This window comes from Ochotona princeps, chromosome 11, assembly GCF_030435755.1.
Source record: "Ochotona princeps isolate mOchPri1 chromosome 11, mOchPri1.hap1, whole genome shotgun sequence".
In the NCBI taxonomy this organism is placed as follows: Eukaryota; Metazoa; Chordata; class Mammalia; order Lagomorpha; family Ochotonidae; genus Ochotona; species Ochotona princeps.
In genome coordinates, this window is record NC_080842.1 from 13,613,354 (window position 1) to 13,638,620 (window position 25,267).

Here is a 25,267-nt window from a genome sequence, read left to right on the forward strand (position 1 = left end):
GGGGCCTCTGGGTATCGTGGTACAGTGGAGGTGACTCTAGCCATTGGAGGCAGAGGCTTGGACTAAGTGAGCAGTGGGGCCGCAAGGCAGAAACATGAATGATGGTGTGACAAGAGGAGGAATCGGGAAGGGAGGTGGGAGACCAAAGCCACCATTTCCAAAATGGCTGCTAACACACTATTTCTGGACGTGAAGGAATTGAAACGTTCTAAAATTGATAACTACACCATCGTCAAGTTCTCAGATGGGTTAGAAGCAGAGCGTTATTGCAACAAGCGGCAACTGACAGGATTCTAGCACTGTCCCTTCTGGAGAGATAGGCTTCTCTGTCCTACTGTTGCCATTTCAACCTTCAGAGTATCTGGAAGTACCTAGGCGGGCATGCAGTTCTATGGTGTTAGACTGTATTGGCAGGACAGGCTGACAGTAAGGTTGTACGGCACACATGGCGGTCCCTTAGAATCTAACTGCCTTCCCTACACATTTAGAAATGAAGTCTCTTGAAAAGCAAGCAGCCTGCCAACATTTCCAGTTAACTACGGGGCGGCTCCACATCAGAATTCAATTTTCTGAATCCCCGACGGGGGATGTGCCTGCATGAGGACAAGACAATTCTGTCAAGTTCATGATTTTACAAAGACGACATTGTTTTCACATAAGAATCGAGCCTGTTGTTCAGTTTCCAGTGTGCTAAGCCTTAGGTAGATGTGGCTTCCAACAAAGAATGAACAAGGGAGCGGAAGAATCCGTCAGATGTAAACTGTATTTCATACTTTTCCTAAATAAGGACATCGCTCCCAGAAACATTGGGACTGTTAGTACAACAGCCTGGGCTGCTGGGCCTCTGCCCATTGAGAAACAACACTGGGCCCATTACGTCTTGTTCTTTTTCTTACTCCAGCTTCTTTCAAGTGCTTGCCCTGACTTTACCTTAGAATCATCTGATTTAATGCTCGGGAAACTCCTCGAGTAATTCAGGGTCATGTGTTGGTAGGACAGTTAGGTAAGACGTCAAGAATGCGTTCCCTCTCCCAGAATTCTCTATGGCCACAGAGCCATACATGTCTGGTGGATGCCAGGTTCTGAACTGAGGTATAACTCCTTGTTCTAGAAAGCACTGTATGGTAAAAATATTTTGTATTCCACTTTCCTGGTTTATGGCACACAAATTTTTAAAAATCTGCTTTATTATTTTCAAATCAGATGCTGCATCAGACAAAATGAAATAGTCTTACAGGTTTTTTTTTTTTAAGTACAGAAGACATTTCCTTACCTAGTCTAGAGTATTTCCCCAGGCTTAGCCCTAATCTTAAACCCATGAAATTTCTCCCCTGCTAGTATCTGTGACAAAGTTAGGTTTGAGGGTTGCAGAATCTGCTTGGTTACCACAGAGAGGCCCTGCCTCATCCAGCCTTAGTTGCAGGCTTCAGGCACAAACTGTAAACTGACAGCAGGGGGAGAATGTATTTGCTATGTTTAAAAAACAGGCAACATCTCATTTGTGCAGACATCCAGAATAGTTAAAGGAACTGGAAGAAGGATGGTATCGGTTGATCAGCCCTCTTCTACATGCTGACATGAAGTGGAAAAGACATTGTGGGAAAGCCAGCTGTCCAGAAGTACACCACTTGCTGTTAGTCACAAACACATATTTAAAAAAAGTTAGTGAAAGGACTTTTTAAATCCATGTCACTTTTTCATAATATGTATTTTTCTATGAACTTTTTGGAAATACCTTCAAATGGTGACAATTGCACAGGAGATACTCCAAGGTGATCTCCACTTTGTGGAAGCCCCAAGAGTCTTAAGTTGCGGGGATCTGGAATATGGACTGTGGACTGACTCCCTGGCTTCAGCATGCCTCTGCCTGACTTTGGATATGCAGCCTGCGGCTCAGTTCCTTCAGCCAGAAAGTGGAAAGAAAAGTGGTGCACACCTAATGGGGGTGGACAGTAAAGATGAACTGGGTTCTTGTGAACGGCTGGAGGGCACTGGGCATAGGATATGCATTAATCCTGGTGGCTGGTGCTTGCCAGCTAGGAATCACCTCTCCAAGGAGGAACTGATCGGGCCGTCTTCCCCTTCACCTTTTGAGAGAGATGTCTCCCATTCGGATGAGAATCACATTCAGTTCTGTGAATCCAACAAATGGGAAGGGACAGCCTCAGAGGACACATTCATTTCACAGCCGTCATTTCCATATATCCTGCCTCTCTCACTCCATTTCTGCTGGCCAGTTTCAGGCAGCTTCACTGGCTCGCTCTTGGAAGTGGGGGCTTTTTTGCAGGAATTGCCTAAAACTGCAGCACCTTCATAGGAGAACCAGGCAAACACACTGGGCAGGCGTCTGGGTCTCCACCCGACTTGCTCCTTCATGTCAGCCACATAAATTTCCACGAATGCACACTTGCTTTCTGTGAGCCAACCACCACTGTGTACATAACCAGGTCTCCGGAGAATCTGCTTTGTATAGGACGACTATAAAGTCATGACAGGGCCTTTGAAGCAGCTATGAACTCAATCCTTAACATGTCAACAGAATCAAAGACAGGCCGAGTTTATTTTTGAGAAGGGTTGAGAGGGCATGACGGCTTGAACTTCTGCCACTGTGTTCTTCAACTACCCTGAAAGGAATGATGGAAAGACCTGGGCCCTGATCATGATAGAAAGGGTTAGATAGCCGAGCCAAGCACAGGCAGCTATCCACCAGGGCAGTATTTCAGAGTGACGCTTTGAGATAGAAGATATCAGAGGGAAAGAAACACAGGCCCAAGTGCAGACGATGCTGCCTTACTCAGGATTCCTGATGTTCATGTTTCCAGCGTTGAGGACTTCAAAGGTAAACGGGGGGTCAACCGCGCAAGGGAGGACAAAGTCATCTCTTGGAACTCATCCTGGATAACTGCCACCCAGCTGGCTTTCTCCTCTTGTGGTTCACAGTTGGGAGAACACAATGAGCCAAGGGCTTCATTCCATCTTTTGTTTTAGCATAGAATGTCTTTCACTCCCGTCAACTGCGCCACACAAATGTCAGTCACAGGAAGTGGACTCGGGCACTTCAAGTTAGTCAAGTGGCTGACTGTGCAGGTCTTAGGGTGGCAGGGGGCAAACCTATGAACAGACTTGCACCTGGTTATGGTTGGGCTGAGAAACTAGACATCAGACCTCTGAAATGGCTACCGTCAGGATCACTTTTTTAGGAAACTAACAATGAGGGTCTGCCCCATCATGTACTTCCTTGTACCTGGCGTTAAGAGTGTCACAGCAGACATTTCAGAGGCTAATTACAGCCCAAAGAGAGAATGGAAGTTGCACTCTTGTCGATGTGACCTTGAAAATGATTTCGAGACAATGTGGTTCCTCTCTATAAAACTCATGTCATAGGCTTAAATCATCGAGTCTCGAACCCAGGAAAAAGCAACAATAAAACCAACGAACAAAGATATCAAACCCTTGTCCTGGGCCATTTGATAGCACTGAATCAGGTGAGTTTTAAAAAATACATGCATTTCATCACATAGCAATCCTGATGGAAAAGCAATGGTGCTCAAGTGTGAATTTATCATAACTGACAACCAAAAATGTAGCTTATGTTTTATTTGCTAATTATAACAAACGAAAACCACTTCATTTACAAAGGCAAAATATGCTGACACATATTGTTTAAAGTCACAACCCAGGACCACTTTGGGAAGGGTAGGCTTAGAAATATCAGCTCACAGCCCCTGAACAGCTCTGGTCTACTAACAAAGGAGTATCCTCAAATCCAAAGTATTGCTTTAAAGAGGGGATGAGTCCTCCAAGGAAAAGACAACAGGCAATTAGATTCGTCTTCTACATACAAAAAAGCAGATGGACCTGTTTCTTTGTCTACATACACAGTGCAAATCCCAGGTCATGAACACAGTTTTCAATGAAAGTGCTTTAGGAACTTACAAGGTGCACTGAATAACTAACACCATGCCTAGTAAGAGTATGTGAACCCTACAAACTCATTGAGTGAGTCTTGGTCCATGTAACACAGGCTACTTGCGAGGTAGGCAAGGAGAGAGAACGCAGGAAACGTGCTCTCTGACCTGCGCCCGCAGTGCTCGCTAGGTCATTTGAGGACCCAGCTAAAAACTTCATAAATGCCTTCAGGATCATTCCACACAGGTTTACCCTGAGCTTTTATTAGCGGCTGGTGTAGAAGAGAGTAGGGGAGGAGGAGAGAAAAACAGCACTGACATAAACAAACTCTACAATTGAAAGAAGACAGTTGCCTGAATTTTCCAAAATCTTTCTGAAAAGACTTCCATTTAAAGATGAGACACAGACAACATGCTTCCCGGTATATTTTTACAGCCCTGTTGTTTCTCTCTCTCTCTCTGTCTCTTTTCCCCAGCAGTGAACTCCCCATCCCCAAAAGGATCCAGCCACATCTCCCAGTGTACACACCACCAACTCCGGGGAACACTCATGAAGCCAAATGCTGTGAGGAGGAAAGCATGTACATTCTAGCTGCTGTCAAGCTAAAAAAAAAACTGAAAAAGGACAGTGATTTAGAAGGAAAAGGCTGTATTTCCTTTTAAATATTATCATCTTTTTTTAATAAGTCATAGGCTTCTAACCTTGACATCGCTCATGATAAAGATGAATTCTCAGGCCAGAACCATGGCACAGTAGGCCAAAGTTCTTTCTTGCTCTCTTTGTAAATCTGCCTTTCAAATAAAAATAAATAAATCCTTTTCAAAATTTTATTTTCCTTTTACTTGAAAGGCAGAGAGGGACAGAGAAGGATCCTTCATCCACTGGAAGGCATTGTAAGATAAAACCAAAAGACAGACAATATCTCCCTCTCCCTCTGTGTCTAGCTCTCCTCTTTGTTATCTCTGCTTTTGAAATAAAAACAAACCTTAAGAAAAAAAAAAGTTCCATCAAATATTAATACATCTGTATTGGTGCCTAGAGCCATGTCTCATATCACTCACAGTGAATTCTTCTATGGAGGAGAGAATCTCTGATTTTAATGGACAGCTGCCATTGATGGTTCGCACTGCTTGTCAGGTTAACTGAAAGAGGACAGGGAATGGAAATGGAGTTTCCGCACCCTGCCCTTCCTAGCTCCTCTGGCACCATTCAAAGTAGTTGAATGGCATGAAAAGTGCACCCTCCCCCTCCTGCCTTCTGCACCATTCACAACAACTGGCAGCGCAGAAATTACCCCGGAGGCTCCGGGCACCTGGCCCCTCCTGCCTCCTAGCATACTAGGAAAACTTTGGGCTCTGGTAACTCCTTACGTGCCTGGGGCTTTACTTCTACTGTGTGGTTCTCAATCTGATTAGAGGGTGAGAGCCTAAAATCCCCCGACTTTGGTGGCTCTGTGCAGTGGCTCCTGGAGTGCAGCCAGAGCTGCTGTCACCAAGCTTGGGAAATAAAGACTCCTCCTAACATCCTACATTCAGGTCCAGTGTGGCCTCTCTCTCTCTCTCCACAACATGATGAACCCAGTAAAAACACAGAAATAAAGACAGAATCTACTCCTTAGGTCTAGCTTTTTTTTTTCTTTAAACTAGTTTTTAAAAAACCTTCTAACATAGCCCATCAGATGGCTCACAGTGCCTTCCAATCCAGAATTGGGGGCTTAGGAATGGGTTAGTGGAAAAGAATGTAAACAGTCAAATCCAACCTGCAGAAGTTCACTGTGAAGGACTTCCTGTGCTGCATAGGAAGCCAAAGCACAGGGAGGGACAATTTCCCCGACCCCCAGAGTGACTCAAAACGATGCTCTGACTGCTGTCTAAGGCATCAGCCCAAGACATTCACTGTGATCTCTCCAGGCTGAGGCTCTCCTACAAAGTCTCACTGGTTGCTAAGACAGACAAGTCTAATGACTGGGTGTGTGTGCGTGCGTGTGTGTGTGCACCAGGACACCACCACGCACCATTAACAACGCAGAAGAGCTTACAGGCTTGAGGATATTCTGCTAACACTGCAACTCCAGATAAGCAGGATGAACTGACTTAGTGTTCATTATCAATTAACGTTCAGAAATTCTCTGAACCCAAGGATGTTTGGAATTCTTAAGAGAAACAAGTTTGGCACTAGTCTTACAAAGAGGGAATTTTAGGGGCCTAGTCTAGCAGAGTTAAGCTACCCGCTTGCTGCTCTTTCAAGTTCTAGCTGCTCCACTTCCAATCCTGCTTCCCACTAGTGCAACAGAAAAACAGCAGCTGGCCCAAGTCCTGGGGCGCCTGCTGTGCCCAGGAAAGCTGAGCTCTTTGATCTAGCAGTAGTTGTTACAGCTATGCAAGGAGTAAACCAGTGAATGGCAGACCTCTAGTTCCCCCCAAGTCTATTTATATTTTAAAGTCAAATTTACAGAGAATGAGAAACATCTTGCAACTATCTGCTGGTTCACTCTCCAAATGAATGCAATAACTGGAGTTGTGCCAACCAGAAGCCAGGAACTTCTTTCAAGTCTACCACATGGGTGCAAGGGGCCAAGTCTTTGTGCCATTTTCTGTTTTATCAGGCCACAAGCAGGGAGCTGGATGCGAAGTAGAGCAGCTGGGATGCAAACTGGAGCCCATATGGGATTGTCGTGCTTGCAGGGGCAATATCTTCCATTTGAGCTGGCTTTTAAAAACAAAAACAAACATTTTTGTTGGTGTTGAAAAGTGGATGATGGTAATAACGAGCAATCATATCCACCTCAGGGACACTGGGTGTTCTTACCCTTTGAGTAGATGGTCACCCACAGCACACGAATGGGGGAGGAGAATGGCAAATGAGCCTTCAAGAAGACCCTCAGGTCAATAAGAGGAAAGACTTGGACTTAGAGCAGGAGTCCGCCACTTCTTTTTTTTTTTTTTTTAAAGATTTATTCATTTTATTATAGCCAGATATACACAGAGGAGGAGAGACAGAGAGGAAGATCCTCCGTCCAATGATTCACTCCCCAAGTGAGCCGCAACGGCTATTGCTGTGCCGATCCGAAGCCAGGAACCTGGAACCTCTTCCGGGTCTCCCACGCGGGTGCAGGGTCCCAATGCATTGGGCTGTCCTCTAATGCTTTCCCAGGCCACAAGCAGGGAGCTGGATGGGAAGTGGAGCTGCCGGGATTAGAACCGGCGCCCATATGGGATCCCAGGGCTTTCGAGGCGAGGACTTTTAGCCGCTAGGCCATGCCGCTGGGCCCTCCGCCACTTATTGCTCTGCTCTCAGCCTCCCCTTCAGACAGGTGCAAACTCATCAACATCAGGTGCTATGCACATGAACCTTGCCTACCCTGACACAGCAAATCCAGCACACAATCTATTTTTACTACGTGTCAATTAGTCAATTCAAAATTTTTAACAGTAGTGTTAAGTTTACCTTCAGATTTTGGTGAGCACCCTTATAGATAAATCGAGACACGAGTGTGAAGTGTTGCAAATTCCAAAAGTTTGCTGCTAGTCACCTAGCCTATTTTGAAACATAAAAACTTTCCTATAAGTTTTGTCACTCACCTGCTTAGCATCCTAAGACTTGTCAACAGTCTAACATCTCCCATAACTTGGTTGGTTGCCTATTTTAGATGTATTTCTATGACTGGCAACCTTAAAAAATTCTTTTTGGCTTTTTGATCCAAGTTGTCTTTTGGGGGACATCACTATATTTTGACATCCAAGTTTTCAAAGTGTGTATAGAAATAATGTTTTAACACCTGATCCTTTATTGTATATTTCAGAACATAACATGAACTACATCCTATCTAAACTTCTCATATGCCATAACATGCTTCAACATTTAGGTTTTTTCTCCATGCATTTAATCATTCAATTTTGATGTCTTCTGTATCACAGATGAATGCAAAAGTGGTTTAGAAACTTGAAAATACAGGACCATTGATCACCAGGTTTACAACAGGAATTTTTGGCCCAACCATTTTTTTTTCTGTGATTTATTTCCATCTTAAAACATTACTCTGAGCCTGGCACAGTAGCATAGTGGCTAAAATTCCTCACCTTGCACGCACCAACATCCCATTTGGGAACCAATTAGTGTCCTGAATGCTCCACTTCCCATCCAGCTCCCTGCTTGTGGCTTGGGAAAGCAACAGAGCATAGCCTAAAGCCTTGGGACGCTGCACCTGCATGAGAGACCTGAAAGCAGCTCTTGGCTCTTGGCTTTGGATCGCCTCAGATCTGGCTATTGTGACTATTTGGGGAGTGAACCAGCAGATGGAAGATCTTTCTCTCAGTCTTTCCTCCAATCTATATCTGCCTTTCCAACAAATGAATGAATCAGTGAATAAATGCCCCGCGTGTTTACTCAATTGGCAAATCCTCCAACTTCAAGTGTGGGGTGCTATATGGGCATTGGTTCAAGTCCCAGCAGCTCCACTTCCTAGCCAGCTCCCTGCTTATAGCTTGAGAAAGCAGCAAAGCACGGCCCAATGGCCCAATGTTTTGGGACCCTGCACCCATGTGGGAGACCCAGAAGTTCTTGGTTCCTGGCTCTGAATTGACCCAGCTCCAGCCATTGTGGCTATTTGGAGAGTGAACCAGTTGATGGAACATCTGTCTCTCTCTCTCTGTAAGTGTGCCTTTCTAATACAAAACATTAAGTAAATCTCTAAAAAAAAAAAAAAAATTAAAAAATAAACTAACAAAAATCATTACCTTGAAAACTCAAAAGTGTGCAACAGCCTGGAAAGAAAACAATGTTACATCCTTTGGGGGCAGTATCCAAGTGTTCAAGTCATCACTTAATTTCTTCTAAATGTCCTCTTTTGCAAGTGGTGCTGTGGTACAACAACTGAAGCTGCTGTGTGCAAGGCCAGCATCCCATATGTGTTCTGATTCGAGTTCCAGGTGCTCCACTATATATCCAGCTTTTCATCTGTGGGCCTAAGAAAGCAGTGGAATATGGCTCAAGGTTGTGGGTTCTTTCCAGTAAAGTGGGGCAAGCCCAGATGAAGCTCCTGGCTCTTGGCTTCACCCTGACCCAACTCAGGTCTTGAGGCCATCAGGAAGTAAGCCAATAGACTGAAGACCCTATCTCCTTCATCTCTGTTCCTCTGCCATTCAAGTAAACAAAATACATCTTTCTTTTAGAAAAAAAAAAGGGGGGGTGCTGGAGGGAGGAGCAGACACATCAACTGGCATGCATATAGGATGCTGGCTGTGCCTCAACACTGTTCCCTTGTAACTGCATCTGAATTGGTGGTTACAACACCTACACCAATCCTAAGGTTTGAAATTTTGTCAGTGTGTTACAACTGCAGAGTAAGACCAAGGACTTGACTTTAAAGATCAAAGGTTCATCCCACCTGTAGGCGATAACAATCATCCGGTGCAAAGTAAAAACACAGCCAAGGCTGAAACCCTCCTGGGCTGCCCTCCACAAGGAATTGAATGGCCGAGAGAGCCAAGATCTTCTGGTTCTATTAGTAGCCTGGCATCTTAACGATGGACGCACTAGCCAATCACCCCATGCGTTTCACGTTTTACAACCTCCAATTGATTCTATCTACTACTTATGTTTACAAGGCAGATACAATCAGAGGCTCCAGATTTCCTGACATACCTGAAGAGTCGTGGAAACAGAGTAAGGCCAAATGAAACAAGCATTTTTCAAGTGGAGGCAAGGGAAGCTGAAGTAAGTAGATCACCCCCCCCCCATGAAAATTCTAGAAGTAGTATAGCAGAGCCGTGCAACACCCAATGAAATGTTTTATCTGGAGAAGAACAGTGCGAGCCAGAACTATCCACAGCCTAGTCACTGGAATAGTTTGTGCGTGGGAAACTATGGTGCTTCCTGCCCATTTCCCTGGGGGACGCAATGATGATTCTGTTTGTCTCCATTCGCTGCTGCTTTCCATTTGCACTAGTGTTGTGTTTTCCAGTTTGCTGTCTGTATTATGCTCAGTCAACCTGACCCTCCCTTTAGGCACTTGACTAGTGACTAACTACACAACACAACTTGTAACATAGGTTATATACCACCTAGGAAGTTTTTATTATCATCTTTCTTTGAGAGGCAGACAGTTTGGAAGAACGTCACAGACAGCTTTCATCTATGCATCCCCAGATGCATAAAACACCTATGACTGCCAAGTCAGGCGAAAGCCAAGAGCCCGACCTCCACCTGGGTCTCCCACTTGGTTGGCAGGCACACAAGGAGTGGAACCATCACTGCTGTCTTCCTGAGTCTGCACTGGCAGCAAGAAGAACAGGAAGGGCAAGAGCCAGGAATGGCACCAGGCACTGCCTTGAGATTTCAGCATCCTAACAGGAGGCTCAGGCACTGCACCAGTACCCCATACCTAAGGTGCCATAAAAACCCCCAAAGCCCAAGGGCTATCTTAAATGACTGAAGACAGATTGAAGAAGTGGACACTCACACATGGTACCCTTGTTAGGAGTGTCTGTTTTCCAATAGTACTAGGGTGGTGGTCTCTCTCGAGTACTGTCTGCTTAAGCACTTTTTCATGGCACCTCTATACTGGCGTAGGCCTCATTACCAATGTAGTGACGTCAAATGGTTCCCTTAAAACTCTGCAAGCCCAGAGCAAACCGTTATAAACAGACTGAACAGATAAACACGAGTTCAGGCTCATGATCTCATCTGGCAGTCTTGCACGTTTCCCATCCAAAAGTCCCAGCTGGGATCCGGCTAATTGGACCTCTTCAACCACTTCAGAGCAGCGAGCGAGGAGAAACTTAGCAGAGAAAAATTTCAAAACTGATAAGAAACACATCGACACGGTGCCTAGCGGGGCTAGGCCATCTGGAGACATGCGCGTGTGAAAAATGATGTTTGGTAGACATAATTCACCTAGCGTACAAGCTGTACAAATATTAAGATCAAAATGCCTGACTCACACAAGCTGTCAGGGAAATGTGCATTAAAGCAAGCACAGATTGTCCTCCAGGCAGCTAGCTGGTGAACCAAACCAAAATGTCCGAGGCTGGCCTGTTCTGGTCTACCCGCTCCCTGGAGCGTTTTGACAGTAAGGTGGTGGGTCTGTCTTTGGGTGAAGAGAGCATGTAATTATACTGTAAAGGAACTCGAGAGCATTTGCAAGTGCTTTTGGCTAGTTCGCTTCCCTTCAATGTCTCTGGTTTACAGAGGAGGAACCCAGCACAGGCTCACGAAGCAACGCACAACTGCTCAGAAAACGCCACCCTTGGAGAGCATGGCTGTTAAATCTAACTGAAATTACACTCAAGCCTGCAATTGCCATGGTCTAAGGGAACTGTACCATCTATTCTGAATGCCAGGAATTTAGGGGAACTTTAAAAAAAAAAAGCTTTCCTGATCATACCACTGCTTTTACAGCCTGACGCTCATATACTTTCTACACCAGCTTCGTAAACTCATCCTCAACACTGTCTTTATCACAAAGCACTGTTGAATCAATTTGATCCATCACTAACAAATGACTTTGCACCTTCAGTTTCTCAGTGTTGCCATGTTATGAAAGCTCTTTCAATTGCAAGTCTGAAGGCTGGCCCTCCTGCTCTTCAAAACCAAAGTGTTCTTCATCTTTTCATTCCAAACTGTAAACCTCAAGAAAATACCTTTCCTTCATGACTTATTTCATTATTATGCCAAGGGCTAGGCTCCCTCCCTTCACTCTGTTATTTATTAATAGGTAAAACAAACTATTTCAAAAGTAACACAGTCCCCATTAATCTGAATCAGAATAGCAAGGAAAAAATATTCTTTCAATCTCAATTGAAAGAAACATTTCAGAAAATCAAATCTACCACTGAAATCAGGCACAATTTCTTGTATCAGGTGCAGGTGTGCCGGTTACAGGTGGATGAAGCTGCTGTTCATGCCGTCTGTATCCTACAAGGCACAGTCAGTTCAAGTCTTGACTTCTGTGCTTTCAACCCAGTGCCTTGCTAGTGCACCTGGGCATGCAGCAGCGGATGGCCCAAGGGTTCAGGCCCCTTTCACCAATGTGGGAGGCCTTCACATTGGCCCAAGCCTTTGAGATCAAAAAGAGACTGAACCAGCAGATCAAAGCTTGTCTGGCTTTCAAATAAAATAAATCTCTTTAAAAATAATAAAGATGTAGGCCTGGTGCGCTAGCCTAGTGGCTAAAGTGCTCACCCTGCATGTGCCGGGATCTCATATGGGCACAAGGTCGTGTCTGGCTGCTCCACTTCCCATCCAGCTCCCTGCTTGGGGCCTGGAAAGGCAGTAGAGGACAGCCCCAACTTGTGGGACTGGCACACACACGGGAGACCTGGAACAAGTTCCAGGCTCCTGGCTTTTGACTGACTCAGCTCTGGCCATTGTGGCCACTTGGGCAGTGAACCAGTGGATGGAAAATTTTTGTCTCTCCTTCTCTCTATAAATCTAATAAAAATATATATGTAATAATAATAAAGCTGTTACCAAGCACTCAATAACTACTTCAGAACAATTAGACTAGTTATAATTTTAAAAGATGGTAACAAGTATGGTAAAGATACAGAAAAACCGGAACCATTAAACATGGCTACTTGAGAACGTTAAATGGTGCAAGCACAATGGACAACAACTGGATAGTTGTTTAAAAAGCTCAAGGGGGCAGGAGACACGACACAGCAGTTTAAGCCAACATCAGCAATGCAGCCATGCCATATAAATATTGGTTCAAGTCCCTGCATCCCCTTGATAATGAGCCTGGGAAAGCAGCAGACTATGGCTCACATGGGAGACCAGGATGGAGTTCCAGGTTCCTCGCTTCAGCCCACGCCAGTCCGGGCCACTGCAGCAATTTTGGGAGTGACTCAGCAAATCAAGATGTATCTCCCTAGCTCTTCCTCTCTATAACTTTCCACATTTTTAAATTACAAACAAAAAAAATTATTTTTATTTGAAAGGCAGATTTATACAGAAGAGGAGAGTAAGATCTTTCATCTGCTGGTTCATTCCCCTAAATAACCACAACAGCTGGGGGTGGGCCAGGCTAAAGCCAGGAGTCAGGCACTTCTTCCAGCTCTCTCATTGTGGGTGCAGCGGCCCAAGGACTTGGGCCATCCTTCACTGCTTTTCCAGGCACATTAGCACGGAGGTGGATGAAAAGTGGAGCATCCAGGACCGAATCAGCACCATACAGGATGCCAGCACTGCAGGTAGAGGCTTTCCTTGATAAACCATAAGTGGTGAACTCAACTTTGCTTTTCAATTAATTTTGTTCAAAGAAAAGGCTAACTATATTTACCATACAATCCAAAACTTCTATGTCTAAGTGTACACTCAAAAGATTTGAGAAAAAGGACTGAGATAGGTACCTCTGTGGCAACGCCCACTGCAGTGTCAGGTACAACAGCTCAAAGGCAGAAACAGCCCAAGTGCTCACCAATGGCCAAAATGTATGTCCACGCAATTAGACACTACTCAGTCACAGACAGAAATTACACTCCGATAAATGTCACAGTGTGGATGAACCTCAAAAATCATCATGCCACGAGAAGTTAGAAACACAAGGAAAGCCTTATCAACACTGAGGACAGGAAAAAAACAGACTGCAGGCTACTGAGGCGATAAGCAAGAGAGAACGGGGTGGTGCCGCTTCACGACCCTACAATTTCTGCTTATGTAAATCAAAAAGGGTTGGAAACAGCGGTGACAGTTATTTAACAACCAGTACCAATGAAATGCACATCATACAACTGCTGCTCTCACGGAATTGTGATATATGTATCTTATCACAATTTTTTAAAATACTGTACATACCTAAAAAGCCTTTGGGCTTTCTTTACACGTTAGAAATGGATGAACTGCATGTATACAAACAAAGCTTTAAATAAGACACTGACTTTGGAAGGTACTGATAATTTAAGATCGCTTAGGTCAGCAAGAACTTCAGGGTAAAGCACGTTACGTGCACTAGTCGAAAGCAACAATTCTTTGTGAAGGTAATTCGCATGAATTTATATAACTTGATTCAATCAGATTTCTCTACGATGGAGATAACTTATTTTTGGGTCTAAGATAAAATCAAGCCCAACCATAATTATTTAAAATCAGATAAGGAGGGGTGACGAATCAAACAGCATTTAACAAAATCTTTTCCAGTACTGTGGGTGAGTGCTTTCCAAACACCCTGATGAAGACAATTTCCATGTGCTGTTGTCTGAAGTTAGCTTCAACCTAGCACATGCATTAAAACACGATTTCTGCTGGGCAACCATGACGATTTTGGGGTCCTCAAGATGTCTGGAAATGTCCCCAAAGTGGCATTTTTCTGCAACTGTTCAGGGTCTGTGCTTCTCCACAAAGCAGAATATTGACTAACCCAGCCCAGCCCAAACAGTGTTACATTTGATTTACCTTCCAGAAGTGCCAAGAAACCCCTGAACTCAGATGACAGCTTTATGTTTTCAGCCCCTCCTCCCACTGGCATGGAAATGAAAGAACTGGCAGTACAGACGTACAAATATGTTTGAAGGCACACCAAGAGATCGGATGCCTTGTTACCCGGTTAAAGAATGCATGTGGTTCCTAATCATGTGGATTAATGGCACCACAGATAACACAGAGCGAAGTCTGGGTTCGGCTTATTCTTAACCTAATTTGGGAGTTTCACTATAAAAACTAAACCGTGCTGCATTTACTTTACAAGGTCTGAGCAACGTCAGGAAAACAAGCTCAGTGCTATCACCAACTTCAATCTGGGCATGTTTTTCCATAAAGTTATCAAACAGACCTGGGCACAGCCCCAAAATGAAAGAAAAAAAATCCACTTTAATGATTAAAACTGATAACCGAATAAGCCAGTAACCAAGACAGAGGAACCCTGATCAGAGAAGCAGCTCCACACATGGAGAGGTGGCCTTAGAACTTTGTGAAATCTGCATGCAGCGATTTACTGCAGTGGGACTTTCAAGTTGCTCAACAGTGGAAAAGCAACAAAACATTACAACACTCAAGTCTTTGGAAAGGAATGCAAGCAACAGCTTTCAAGAGACGCCTGGTGTTATAACGGCTAGAAGCATCCTATGTTTGTAACTTATCCATTAGAAAATATGACCACGAGAAGGTCAAACCCGTTGGGTCAGAAGAAACAAATACAAATTTCATGATTAAATATATTACCTTGAACAGGGAGGTGCAGGGGTGCAAGGGGCGGGGGGCGGCGGTGGCGCAATTCCTGCAAAGCAAAGAAAGCCCGCTCCTTGCTCGTACACCACACTTCACTGTGGTCACAGTGAGTTACACAGACTGCTGCTGTAGCCTGGAGAAATGGAAGACCGCACCGGAAACAAAGCATCTTGCCTGAAACGGATGAGGGTGACACAGCTGGCTTCCTTGCAGCAGGCTCCCAGATGTGGCTGCTGTAAGCCCTCCACCAGCCAACTGAACCACACACAGAACTCTCTAGGTCTGTTTCTGCAATGGGAACATTAGCAGCAGTCCTGAAGCTGGCAACTCCGCTATTTTCTGGGCAAAAGTCAAGAAAGACACTCTAGCCAGAAGCTCAGGAAACTCTCTCCTCCGCACACAACTTGCCCGCGCAGGAGAAAGCCCAGGTTAAACCGTGAGGAGTTCCCTCCCAATCCCTGCCCCTCATACACAAACCGAACAAGGGCTGTTTTAGTTACAGCAAGAACTGTATTAATGTGAGCTTGCTGCCAGTGCAGGCAGGCGAAGCGAAAAGCAGGCGGACTAGCAATTCCGGCAGCGGGCACAGGGGCACACGAGCTTAAACACCTTGGCGGGTAATGAGAACCCCTGGATACTGGGAACATTCAAGTTTGTTGTCTTCTGTACAGTATGGCAAGGATGCAGTTTGTGAGTGGTACCATTTAAACACTTTCAAAGGCATTACTTTCAGGACCTGGGGCACCAAAAACAAGAAAAGACAAAACCACCTTGCCCCTAAGGAATGAGGGAATATTGCTTTGTGAGACCAGAGGTCATTCTAAAAGGCCTATTGTTCTCAGAGAGTGAGCCTGTGACAGCTTTATTCTCATGGCAGGAATAAAGCAAGGCTTCATTAAAACAAGGAAAGAACACAGGGAGCTTTACCTAGTGAGACAGGAAGGGATCTGGCATAGGTTTGCATTGAAAAAGATGCCCACGCAGCTAAAACAACATAGAACACTGCACATGCAAACTCCAGCTGAATGGGTAAGAGAAACTTGGGGTCTTATTCATGAGATATGAGAATCGACAATGCATGCTTCAGTGCACTGCTGGGGGTCTGGCTAACATTTTGTCTTGTCGCACAGGAACAGAATGAGTGTGCCAGCAATGGTTTATCCAAATCCAGGAAAAACTCTGGGCCCTGTGGAGCTCTGGGTGTCCTAAAACATTTCGGTATGTTTTACATGAAAACTGAAGAATAATGATTCAACTGAGTTTTTGGTTTCAACAGTGTGTCACAGTAACACCATCACATCACATCAAAGACTCAGATGCAGGCTTTTTTCCATTGGGCCTCAAAGTCATCAGAATAACCAACTCAAGGGGCAGCTGGCAGGTGCACCTGCAGGTGCCACAGTTGAACCAAGTACCCAGAAACCTGCGCGGCACCACTTGGGTTATGACCTCTCAGGTGGTTTCTCTGCACTGCCTTAGTGAACACTTACTTCTGCCTGGAGCGTGTCAGAGCCTGACTCCACCGAGACTGCTAACCTGTCCTCAGCACCAGGAACTGCACTCTGCTTCCTCATTCCTTCCCTGAGTTCATGCTCTTCGGTGCTTTGTTTTTCAACAAGGTGGAATGATTACTAAGACCATGCTGATGAAAACCTCAAAACCGGAAGACAGGCAAAAAGCCTACAAACCAAACGCAATTGACCAGCCTCACTCCTCATGACAGATTATAACTTATAATGTTACAACGCAGAATGGCTTTTGGGGAAACCATACATGCCAATCTTTAATCAGTCACAAAGACTATTACCTGATTTTTTTTTTAGGGCCATATAACTCAAAGGAAAAGTCCATGAAACCAGAAAAATCAAGACCTTAATCTAGGCTGGATGTGGACACTCAGAGGAAGACAATAGCTTAGGCAGACCTGGAGCCCACACTCTGCTCTGAGATGCAAAATCAAGGTCATAGACCACTGTGGTGACAGGTGGGATTCAGACACTTGTTGCATTTTCAATGCAGGCCCACAAAAAGGGAAATGTTATTTAATAATGTACACATCTGACCCAGATCCTTGGAACAAAGCTCTTTAGAGGTCTGAACAGAGGACCCCCTTCCTGTAACACTTCAGAGTCACTTTGTTCCATTTCTTTTCTAGAAGGTTCTACGCTCCCCTCCCCCCACCTCATCAGCAAACTCCCTTAATCACATAATTAGTGCATACTCACATTCAAAGCATTCTTTGCGGCTTCTGCTTCTGAGCGACTGTCAAAACTGACAAAACCTACAGGCTGAGAGGAAAGAGAGAAAGAGAGGACATGAGGGGGAAAGAAATCAGGGGCTGTCCCTTTTTGTGAGCCGAGAGTGACGTCAAACCCCAGAGCCGAGATATTGAAAATGACCACAGGCAATGGGCAGGTGTAAGAAAGCCAGTCCCCAAGAACCAGGATGGAGTGGCTTAGCCAAATCTCTACCAAGTATCAAAGGGATGGTGAGGGTGGTTCTTCAGGGGGCACAGCCAGGAGAATCATAAAACAAATCGAGAAGTGCTCGCAAGGTGAGTAGCAGTGAACGAGGGAGGAGAGGAAGCCTGGGTCGGAGAGGCTCTACTTTCCTAAGTCAAATTCACTGTACCTCCGTTTTCTTCATCTTTTAAAATGGAAAGAGAACCCAGTCACCTTTTGGGACACTGTAAGTGCAAGGAATACAATGACACAATGACAAAAGCCCGGCCCTCTCACTGCATGATAAATGGTAACATTTCCACCTCAAATCCCCTTCTACAGATACATCCTGTAATTAGGCCTCTAGACCACAAGGTTGCCAGCAGATGGAGGTCACCATCCCTTTGTGGACTCTTCTCTTTGAGGGCAGAAGCCTGCCTGCAAAGTAGCTTCATTCTGATGAACCCTGGAGAGATGGTGAGTGACTGAGGAGAGTATGTCAAGTGTTCAGCTTACTTAAACACAACAGGGGTGGGCGCCATGGCATAGCAGGTTAGACCACAGCCTACAGCACTGACATCCCACAGGACACCGGTTCCATTCCCAGCTGCTCCACTTCCAATCCAGCCCCGAGCCTATGCTTGGGAAAGCAGCAGATGATGGCTGAAGCCCTTAGGTCTCTGCACCCACGTGGGACACCCAGAAGCTCCTGGCTTCAGAATGCTTCAGCACTGGCCATTGTGGTCATGTGGGGAGTAAGCCAGAGACTGAGGGAATCTGTCTCCCTTTCTCTCTCCATAAAATCTACCTTTCAAATAAAAATAAATATTTTTTATTTCTTAAAGAAGGAAAACAGAAAGAAAAAGGAAAGGAAAAGCTATCTCCACTGCCTACCAAGTCCATTTCAGCACTTTCTCTGCTCTGCCCTGTTTTAGACTTGGGACTTGGCCTCTGGTTATTAGGGCTTTGACGGCACGATTTTTCACTAGCCACCAGCTGGTAGTCATTTAGATTGTAACGTTCACCTATTTAATATCACAACAAGGAACAGTAAGAAGAACTGGGAATAGAAATGAATTTGGATAACAACCCATCATTTTGTTTGAAACAAGAAATCCACCTGCTTCTGCTGGGACAGCCTCAAACATCATAGGCGGCAAAAAGGAAAGCCAGCATCATTTTTCTATGAATACCTAACAGGGGTTCACCCTTCATTTTAAAGCAACAAGCAAAAAAATCAAACACTAACTGTAATTTTAAAATATGCCCAGCCACTGTGACACTGCTAAAGAAAGTCAAAGTGTGTTCATTTCTATCGAAGTTCAAAATCCTTACCTGTTTAGATGTGAGCTTTATAAGAGATCCCTCATAGCCCTGAAAAGAAAGAGAAACCAAGTTTTAGATTAAAAAAAAAAGTACTGGGAGATGGGGGGAAAGCAACTGTAATACCATCTCGTAATTATTGGCTACCAAGCTCTCCTCACACGTTTCCAAAGTTAGCTGGGGGCAAGCAGCTCCTAACCCCGCCCTGACACACAGGCCGCGCTGAGCGTCCAAGGCCAGCCCTGACACTCCCCTTTGCCTTTCTCATATTCTTCCATGACATTACGCAGGAGAACAGGAGTGCGTGTGTCAACAACAGGTCTTCGTTTCTTAGTCTAGGTAAATGATGGGGATTTTAGAAAATGACAAGAGGAGAAAGGACATGGGATAACAAACAGGAAGGTGGGAGCCGGCCGGATTCAGTGACACCCAGGCTGGCAAATGATGACAAAGAATACCAAGAACACAGGAGGCACGGTTGCATTCTTGCCACCGGAGCAGGTGCAGCAGCCAGTGACCATGCACTGCGTTTGTTTTGGGTGTGTATGTGTTGTGCACCCACCACAGCAGCCGGTCTTACACAGTGGCTTCTGGCCTCCAGAGAGGGACCTGTGCCCTATGTAACTTCCTTGGTGTTTTTTTTTAAACTTCCAGCTTACTTCCTTAAAGAAGTAGGGAATCACTCAGTCTCGGTCATTTTCTCTCTCCAAACCTAGCAGGGCCTCAGCATCAAGGGAGCTGAAGTGTGTTTCTGAAAAATAATCAACATCTGTTGGCTGGAACTGATGGATAACCCCGGGAAGGGGGGTAGACAAACACCACTTGACGTGATTGACCACTGCATACGTCAGCCCGCAGGCAGATTTGTAGGCAAGGGTCACTGTGCAGTGACTTTAATTCAGAAAAGGTTATTAGGAATGCAGCAGGGTCCTGCCTTCGGCATTGAGGTTTCTGGGCAGGAGGCTGGAATTGATTCACTCACATCTCCCTAGCAGAGGCCAGCGCCGTTACCAGTTACCTACAATAAACATACTGCCTAAGTGGCCTTGGGCTCTGCCAGCCACAGTCACAATGATTCACAGCTCTGCTGCTTCTTTTTCTCAAGGTGTTGTCTTTTTAAAAAGATCTGGAGACTCTCAACCCGGAAGGCCTCGATGGTAAGGGAGCATGCTGTTCTCAGATGAGACGCTTAGTGGTAATGAACACAGAGGTGCCGTCAGGTGCTTTGTGTTTGAGTTCTGGACCCATCTTTTATGATGAGTGTAAACTTGGGCATGATTTAGACAGTTGCTCCAAGTGTTATTTCCTTAATTTTTTTTTTAATAAAGGGAAGGGGGGCTAACCCACTTCAAAGGACTGTGATGATCAATGAGATCATCCCTACTAGGGCGGGAGGCTGGTTGGCTACATGGCTTGTCATCGTTGATGGATTTTGTCTGTTGCACTGACAAAGTCCTCATCCATCCTGTGCAGAGAGCTGCCCCCTTTGTGCAACTGCAGCCCTGCCGAAGGAACTGACGCCGGCCCAAAAGCTGCCACCTGATCCACCATACTCTTCCTTTCCCACTTCCTCTAAACGCAGCGGATTATTCCTTATCTCCCCCAGTGAGGTTATCAGTTTCATTCCCTTAAGGGGACAGCTATCAACGTAGCTGCAGCCATCGTGGCGTGGCCTTTCTTGGTACAGGCTTCCCATCAAGTGTTAGCAGGAAGAGCTGCTCCCCCATTCTGCTTCCTCATCTCCAATGCAAATGTTGGCATCTGTCACATCCTAGTGCTGCCCCAGTCAGGATCCTGTCTGTGAACCCATCTTGTCTTGCCCACCGAGGTCCTGCTACCACCAGGATGGATCCTGTGGCAGAAATCAGGGGTGCCGGTCATGTCATCATTGAGGCAGCCATAGGTTAGACACTGCTGCTTGACCTAGCCACACTGATCTACTCAGACTGCCTGGCCACAGGTCCCAAACTCATGACTCTGCCATCCATGCCCATATTCTGAGCAGCTCTAGCTTTCTCTTACTCCTGAAGGCTTCTTCATGGATAGCTGTGTTTTTCTTTTCTCATTTTGTCTGTTTTTAATTCCTGCTTTGCCCAATTTCTTGTTAAGGTTCAATTCCTGTAACATCAAATATCTTTACAGTGATTTTATTCTAAAATAAGCAGCAACTGTGTTTGAGACTCCTTTAGATGGCAGAACATGCTATCCTCAGCCAGATGAGGCTATCTTTGATATTTTATTTTACTTTAGAACTCATGACATTCTCGTGCTGGAAAAAATACTAGTGGGCAGATTCTTAACCTGGATTATAGGTTGTTTATGCCTAAAATTTCAGAAGCACTCTTGGAACCAACAAGTCAGACACTTAGGGATTGGGGCTGACTTATTGCATATGAACTTGAAGCACACAGAAAAGACTTCATAACTTTGTATCTGTATGTAGCACTTCAATCCCCAGGTGCAGCTGGACAAATGGGCTGTTCTAGAGTTGATAATACATCAGCTAGCAGTGGTATGGCTACGTAGCGCATCACCTGTTAAGAGGCAGTTTCAACCCATCATCCTAAATGGCAATGTACCATGCTCAATGGGAACGCACCTTAGAACCCAGTTGTTAATTCTCCTTTACTCCCTAAAAGTTGGAAAGCATTATTCTATCAGGATGCTTACTCTAACAGTTTACTTCATTCCTTCACAAAGCCTCTATGAAGCCAGAAAACATCTAGTCTTTTTGCCTCCTTTAACAATGTCTTAAAATACAGAAATGGTACCTTGAATGGTCTGAAAAGCAGGTAGAGTTCTCGAGGTTTAATATCCAGAGGCAGACCACTGACAAACAGCGTTCGGACCTGAAAAAATAAACTTAGGTGAGCAAGGCTGTGGACCATGTGAAGTATGGTTTTCACCCAGACTCTCCCAATATCCGTGCTCCCACCAAATTCAGGCTCTTTCCTTGGCATGGAATACTGTAGTGTTCAGATGCTGCTGAAACAAATTCTGCAAGTGTTTCTGCAGTTGACTTCACAGACTCATCTTGCCTCTCCCAGGTGGTCATCTCCCAGTTCCAGGGACAGGCGGAAGGAAGGAGAGGGGAGGCTCCACGGCATGCCAATGTTAGCTCAACTAAAAAATGTTGAGGGGGACAGAGACTCTTACCAGTCATCTGCCCTGACAATACAACCACACAACGTGCTCCAAAAATAAAATCAGGACAACTGCTTTCTCCTGTTGGCCTTATCACTGCTTTCCTTCCTGGGCATGAATCATGACAAAATAGAAGCGAAAGCAAAATCAAACGTATCTAAGCAAAGCCAAAAAAAAAAAGATGCCACAATCCACCTGTTCTGTTCCGAAACTGCCATTATCTCGCACTGCGTTGTTCCTCTATGGCACAACCGACCAACACACGCGGTCATGACTACCCTGAGCAAGGCTCCCTGCTGGCTGCCACAGGCAGGGGTCACTGCAGACAGGCAGTGCCAGGCCCAAGGTACAAACTACATGCCCAGTGTCCACTCGGTGACAGAATGTGGCTCACCACTGCTGCCTGAGACACAGGATAGACACTGATATCTGAATAGGATACTTCAAGGTTCGGTAGGATTTTTACCCCCATAGGGCAAAAAAAAAGGACAGGTGGAGCAGGTGAGAACAGCACAGACCAGGCAGCGGAGCAAGGAATAGCACAGTGCATTATGGGAACAGGGTGTGCCAGGCAGCACCACGGGCTCAGGGTAAAACCCTATTTAACTCCCCAGGCCAGGGAATGTAGTGATGCCGATTCCAGTGGCAAGCAAACGCCACCGGGTTCACATCATCACATGTTCTATTCCTCCGAATTCAGGCCGAGTTCCTCATCAGAGGTCCTCTTACTATACAAATTTCATCGATTAACCAGGCATAATTTATTCTCACTGAGAATTTTAAAAATTCATAGTATCTTCCATTGGTGCTGTGAGGATGCACAAACCCGCAAACGCGGCCCTTTCATTAATCCATGGTAACACGTTATGTCCTTCGCGTGAAGATGCTAGATGATCTCATTGTTTATTTAAACAAGGGTATCTCAAAATGTGTGTGGAGGAGCAAGCCTTCACCAGAGCAGTTTTGAAGTTCATGTTCCACAGGGAGGGCCCTTGGATTTTAAATGGGTTTGAAATCCAGGCAGGGTTATTCCGGAACATACATTTTCCATGAAATTTCGCAAAGTCCTGCACATGCATGGAAGTCAACCCTCTTACCAATAGTGTGTTGATTTCTGCTACGGTCAGATTATGTAGTTAGATACTTCTATACACTTGAAAGGTGCACTGAGAAAGACACGAAGGCCTTCCAAATGCCCACCAATAGCCAGTGCTGGGCCAGACACAAGCCAGGGGCCGGGAACCCCAGCCAGGCCTCTCACACGCACAGCAAGAACACAAGCACTTGAGCCATCATGTGCTGTCTCCCAAGACGGTCTAGCGGGGCCTGCCAAGCCACGGTCCGATCTGCTGCAGCAGAACATTCTCCCCCAAACTGGACTTGCTGCTGCATCAAAATCAATGCATCCTTTATGTCCATTTTTCATTAACTTTTTTTGGAGGTATCTTCACATTTTAAGTGCCACTGAGGTATAACTGATATACAATAAAGTATACATCTTAAAAATAGACCACTGAGATAAGTCAGCACCTCCAATGCCTGCTTGGGCCCTCCAGGATTTCCTGCCATCCCCAGGCCATCACAGAAGTGCCATCTCTCATTGCAGGCCAGCAAGTACACTCTAAAGCTTCATACAGACCCTAGGGTGCGTAGTATTTTGGTTGGGATTCATTCATGTTGGTATGAAGCAAAATCTACGGCATCAGTGTCACCGAATGTAGCAATAGTCTATTCCTCTTTGAATTGAATAATATGTTGTTGGCATCGATATGTAAGTTTATCTATTTACTTACTTGAAGTACATGTGGAGTGGTCCAGTTTCAGTACAGAATGGAAAATGTCTGTCACCTGACTTGCAGATATAATACAATACATTAGGCAAACAGGATGTTAGGAAGAGGGAATTAGAGGGAGGCCGCCCTGTAACTTAGGTGATACCCGGGAGGACTGTACAACCCATAGTATTCAGCCAATGAGAGACAGGGGAGGGGCTGTGTGCTTAGATACATGTTATTTGCTGTAACCACTCTGGGTGTGCTTGCTCAGTCACCCCATCTTGCAAGACTGATAATAAAAAAATGTCCCTTTCACAGCACTTTCTGAGTCTGAGTCAATCTCTTGAATGGACAAGAGAGGAAAATCCTTACACTTAAGGACGGGTCTGTGATCTCTGTGCCTGCACAGGGAGGGCTCCAGCAGCAGGGGGGAAGATGTGTGCTCTCCAATGTCAGGTGGCCTATTCTGCTGGGGAGCCCATCTCCCAACAGGAACCATGGAAAGGCTCGAAGTTATTATTTGGAAGACGGCGGAGGCAACACAGAAAAGAAAGGGCAGGCCCTGCAGCAACCTGGTGCAGGAAAACTGGATGGCGAGTACTGCCCTGGTGCCTGGCTATCTTCTGAAATCAAGTATGTCTGTGACTGAGATGTATCCTGGATATGAAATGAGTGCAGAGTCTGTGTCCGTGGGCACAAATGTGGGATTTCAGAGAGCCCAATAATGAAGGCAATCAATAAATCTGCACTTGGGTCATCAAATCTCTTTAAGGCATTTGAAATTCAACAGGAAAAAGAGGAGATTTCCCCACTTGGCTTTTCAACAGACTCAGCTCAATTGTAAAAACACTCTGCACTGGCCCCAGAGAACCCAGTGGGATTTTCAAAGTTAATTTTGTTCATGAAGGGCTGGTATGACATCACAAAGATATGATAAGAAATTAATGAGTGGAATGAAAATCAATGAAGGAACTACTAAGGGAAGCTCAGAGAGTTCTGGTGAGAAGACACCAGGTACAGTGAAGTTGCCTGCACTAAAACACACACACACACACACACACACACACACACACACACACACACACACGGATCTCAGAAAGTTTTGCGGACTGATATTCTACAACACCAGACTAGGGTCAGGCTACATCTCAGGAAGCCCCATTAAGTGACAGGATGACACTGTTCATGGATGGTTCATCCTGAGTACCAGTAGAGAAAAGAAACTGGTATGTGAGGAATTACTAAAGTGAGTTCTGGAAAGCCTCTGGCTTCCAAAAGTGGAGAGTTCATGTGTTAAATGTTCATCAAAAGAGCAAATCCTGTGAAAGTTATAAGAAACAAACCTGCAGATGAACTTGCTAAGCCAGCCTCCCCTGGCAGAAGAACGACTCATTCGGATCCCACACATCCCTAGACTAATGCTAAGACTCAGGTTTACTACAGAGCAAAGAGAGTTAACTACAGGCCACTCAGACTAGTCAGGGGGTGCTCGTCGATAGGAGAGAAATGAGT

General features: G+C 45.2%; 1 protein-coding gene across 3 annotated transcripts in view; it reads right to left on the reverse strand.

Moving 5' to 3' along the window:
* The window catches only part of RBPMS (RNA binding protein, mRNA processing factor), a 168,259-nt gene that overhangs the window by 67,720 nt on the left and 75,272 nt on the right, over positions 1 to 25,267 (reverse strand). For all 3 annotated transcript variants that reach the window (XM_004592693.3, XM_058669848.1, XM_004592692.2), the window contains exons 2-4: positions 21,608 to 21,685; positions 18,849 to 18,887; positions 17,298 to 17,360 (exon numbers count right to left, since the gene is read on the reverse strand). In XM_004592693.3, the coding sequence (XP_004592750.1) occupies positions 17,298 to 17,360; positions 18,849 to 18,887; positions 21,608 to 21,685 (180 nt within the window). The remainder of the gene's footprint in view (positions 1 to 17,297; positions 17,361 to 18,848; positions 18,888 to 21,607; positions 21,686 to 25,267) is intronic.